Source organism: Buceros rhinoceros, unplaced genomic scaffold, assembly GCF_000710305.1.
Source record: "Buceros rhinoceros silvestris isolate BGI_N320 unplaced genomic scaffold, ASM71030v1 scaffold20921, whole genome shotgun sequence".
Taxonomy (NCBI): domain Eukaryota; kingdom Metazoa; phylum Chordata; class Aves; order Bucerotiformes; family Bucerotidae; genus Buceros; species Buceros rhinoceros.
The window spans coordinates 26,176-29,470 of record NW_010393982.1 but is presented as its reverse complement, the minus strand read 5'-3'; the positions used below and the strand labels follow the sequence as shown (position 1 = coordinate 29,470).

General features: G+C 52.0%; 1 protein-coding gene across 1 annotated transcript in view; it reads left to right on the top strand.

Annotated features, from left to right (window-relative positions):
- Positions 1-3,295, top strand: part of KIZ (kizuna centrosomal protein) — a gene marked incomplete at its 5' end in the record, with an annotated part of 38,935 nt that overhangs the window by 11,118 nt on the left and 24,522 nt on the right. The window contains 1 exon segment of the mRNA XM_010145103.1: positions 639-858. Within this exon segment, the coding sequence (XP_010143405.1) occupies positions 639-858 (220 nt within the window).

Sequence of the window (3,295 nt, the reverse complement as noted above, 5' to 3'; positions counted from 1 at the left end):
CAGTGACTGAGGGCCGGGGAAGCTCCGTGACGAGCAGCGGTGCTGGGTGCTGTAGCGTTAGCAGGTGTGTGAGCGCGGTCAGCTTACACCCATGGTGAATTCTGCGGAAAACAGGGAATTTCTGCAGCAAGGCTGATTTGTCACGGCACTCGCTGCTCCGGTGACTGCTGGTCTTCTCTAACAAGATCAGCAGCGGGTGTCGGTTGTCTCAGGAGCATGGTTCAGCCCCGCACTCTCCTCTTCTGGAGAATGCAGGTAACATGCAGAGTTTAAAAGCCTCCAGGCATTATTTTTTCTGCAAGGTTTATAAATGTGTGTGACAGGGGCCTCTTCAGGTGCACGGCTTTCCCTTAGGAAAAGCTCTTTTTTCTGTTTCATGGCTCCTCCAGGGACGATTTCGCAAAGCAGCTGGTCTTCCTGCGGGGGATGGTTTGGGGAGTCACAGGTTTGCCGGGAGCTGCAGACCCAGAGGGCTGGAGCCTCCCCGGACTCCCCCTTGCGAGAGGAGCACAGAAGGACACGGGGCTGTGGGCAGGGAGTCCCAAAGCAAAGGGAGAGCCGAGGGATGCTCCTTCAGGTGTGGAGAGTGAAAGCGGCATTTGGGGAATAGTTTATTAGTGTTAATTTTGTTTTTACAGGACCAAAGCCTCACCGTGGTAACTGGGGGATGTGTAAGGAGGCGAGCTGGGAGAACAGCGATGGGCTCCCGGTCCCTGGTAGTGCTAAGGAGGTGATGCTGAGCGCTCCACACGTGCCTCAGGGAACGGGCTTGCCTACGGCCGTGGAGGACTCCCCATCAGAACCACCAAACCCTGCCGCGGGGCAGGAGGAGCCCTCGATCAGCTCAGCACCAGATGGGTATGTCCTCGCCAGTTTTCTTTCTGCTGCTCCACTAGTGTACCCCCTGCAGGCCGTTTTCACAACCTGTGGCACTAAAGGTCACATACAGGTGGGCAAAATTCTAGCTTAGTGTCTGGCTCTGTCTGTGCGTGTGGTTAAATGGCTTCAGGTCGCTCACCCAGGTCAGGCTGGGAGGAGGTAAGTCCGTTTGTTAAAACGCAACGGACGTTCTTTAATGTGTGCAAATCTTCAGCGAGTTCAGCAGTACCTGTAACATACTAAACAGCATATTTTGTGTGGATTAAAATGTCCCGCTGGACAAATTTCTTGAGTGTTTTGTCCAGAAGTAGCAGAGAGAGAATCAGGGAAGCACAACACACATGCCTTGTCCTTTGCAGCCATGTGAGAGCGGCGGGGTCTTACTGCCAACAGCTGCTGTACCAGAGGACTGGCCCTCACAGCAGTCACAGCTGGATTTTCAGCCAGGGGAGCACATCCCTGTCCCAGTGGGGCCGTGCCCGCTGCCCTGCTCTGCGGGGTGTGCCTGGCTCGCATGAGAGGGCTGGCCCCGCATCCTCACCCCGTGCCAGCCCTCCCACCTCCCTCTCCTGTCTCTCTGCTCTTTGATAAGGCCGTTTGCCAGCAGCGTCTTCCCCCCTCCTTGAGCATGAGCACAGTGCGCTTTTGCCAGTTGCTTTTTTGGTTTTCTTCTTCCTCTTTTTTGGTTGTTTGCAGCTTTTTAACCTGGTGAAGGTATCCATTCTCTCCACATTCTCGGTCCTGTTGTCTCAGGTGCTGGTTCCAGTATTGGTCTGTGTTTTAATAGAGGGCAGTTGAGCAGAAACTGGTGCCCGTCAATATACACTTCTGTGACTTTATCACTGCACGCGTGCCTCAGCCTGTGGCTTGCTGTGGAAACATCATCTAATTTACATCTAAATGGCTTTTACCCGGTTTTTCTTTTGTGCAACACCTGTTAATCACAACACTTTGGAGGGGAGTTGCACAGAGTGCTGCCTTTGCTTGAGAAGTCCTCGCTGAGCGGTGCTAATTTAACCTTTTGTTCTCTCCCTGGGGAGGCTGGTGACGCCTCGCTGTTCAGAAACTGATGAAAATATTGTGTAGCGCTCTTGAAGCCCAGCTAAATTATGGAAGGTTTCGCTGCTTTGCAATACCTCTGGAGCACGACCGAAACCAGGGCACGGAGGTTTCCTCTTGCATTGTGCCGAGCTGAATACCTCAGCTTCTCAAGGCCATGGCGGTGGCATCGCCCCTGGTGGTTGGTTCTGTAGAAAAGATGCATGCTTTAATTAGTTTAACCTGAAAATTAAAACACAAATAAGATTTCCCAAGTGGCAGGCGTGGAGGGGTGAGCAGCCTTGCTGCTGTTGCGCTTACAACCAGGTGGGCTTTGCCCGTCCGTCTTCCCAACACACGTGAAACTTGGTGTGAGCCTTGCAAAATAATTCATGAACTGAAAATCTTGAGGAAAACTCTCCAGCTTCTTAGTACAGGAATTTCAGTTATATAAATTACACCAACTGGGAATGCTGCTTTTTTGGGTCTGAGTATATCATGCCACAGGCTCACAAATCGAATAATATCACAGGTTTTGCAACATTCCTTCAGCCTGAGTGTGTTTTCTCATATGAAATTCCTGTGCTGGCCAAAGGAATATTCTGACATTACACATAAAACTGTGTGTATTTGTCATCTTAAATTGAAATACCTGTAGCTTGGGCTTCCCCAGTGCAGCAGTGTTGCTGCTGTGGCACCTGAACAAGGCCCGTCATCTTTGGGCCGCTTGTGCTTTTGGTGTATGTCTGAAATTTGTACAAGCGATGGGGCTGGAAGGAGCTCGTGTGTGCAGAGACCGCAGCTCACTCGAGAGGCTATACCAAATCATCCGCCTGTCAGGAAGTCACAGATAGACATTTTTGGAGGAGATGCCCCCTCCGTGCAGAAGATCCCAGGCTGTTTTTTTAAGAAGTTCGGCGTTTGCAGGTCACATTTTACCTCCGGGTGAGTTCAGCCCTGTGTCAGGCTGCCGTCTCCAGCTAGAAGAGTGGTTGTTGTGGTAGTGTCTTTGAGTCGGTACCCAGATAAAGGTGGGGTTACTGTGAAAGGTTATTGAGCATCAGGTTTGCGCCTTGGGTGCAGTTCACAGTAGGGAGCTGCAATTTTGCTACTGTAGTTATTAAAAATGGTCATTCTTGACTCTGCTGGGCGGGTGCATTGGGCAGAGGCTGGATACGCGCATTTTCAAGCTCGCTCCCAGCTCAGACCCACCGGACAGCCTGGGCTGTGTATTTTCCACTCGTTTATGTGTGTTTTCTGCAGCCCAGGGGCCTGCTGGCGAGCGGGGGCACTTGATCCCCTCCCACCAGGCAAAGCCACCCGATAGCTCCGGTCATTGGCTGCTTGCTGCTTGGCCGAGCTGCTGAAACCGGGGTGG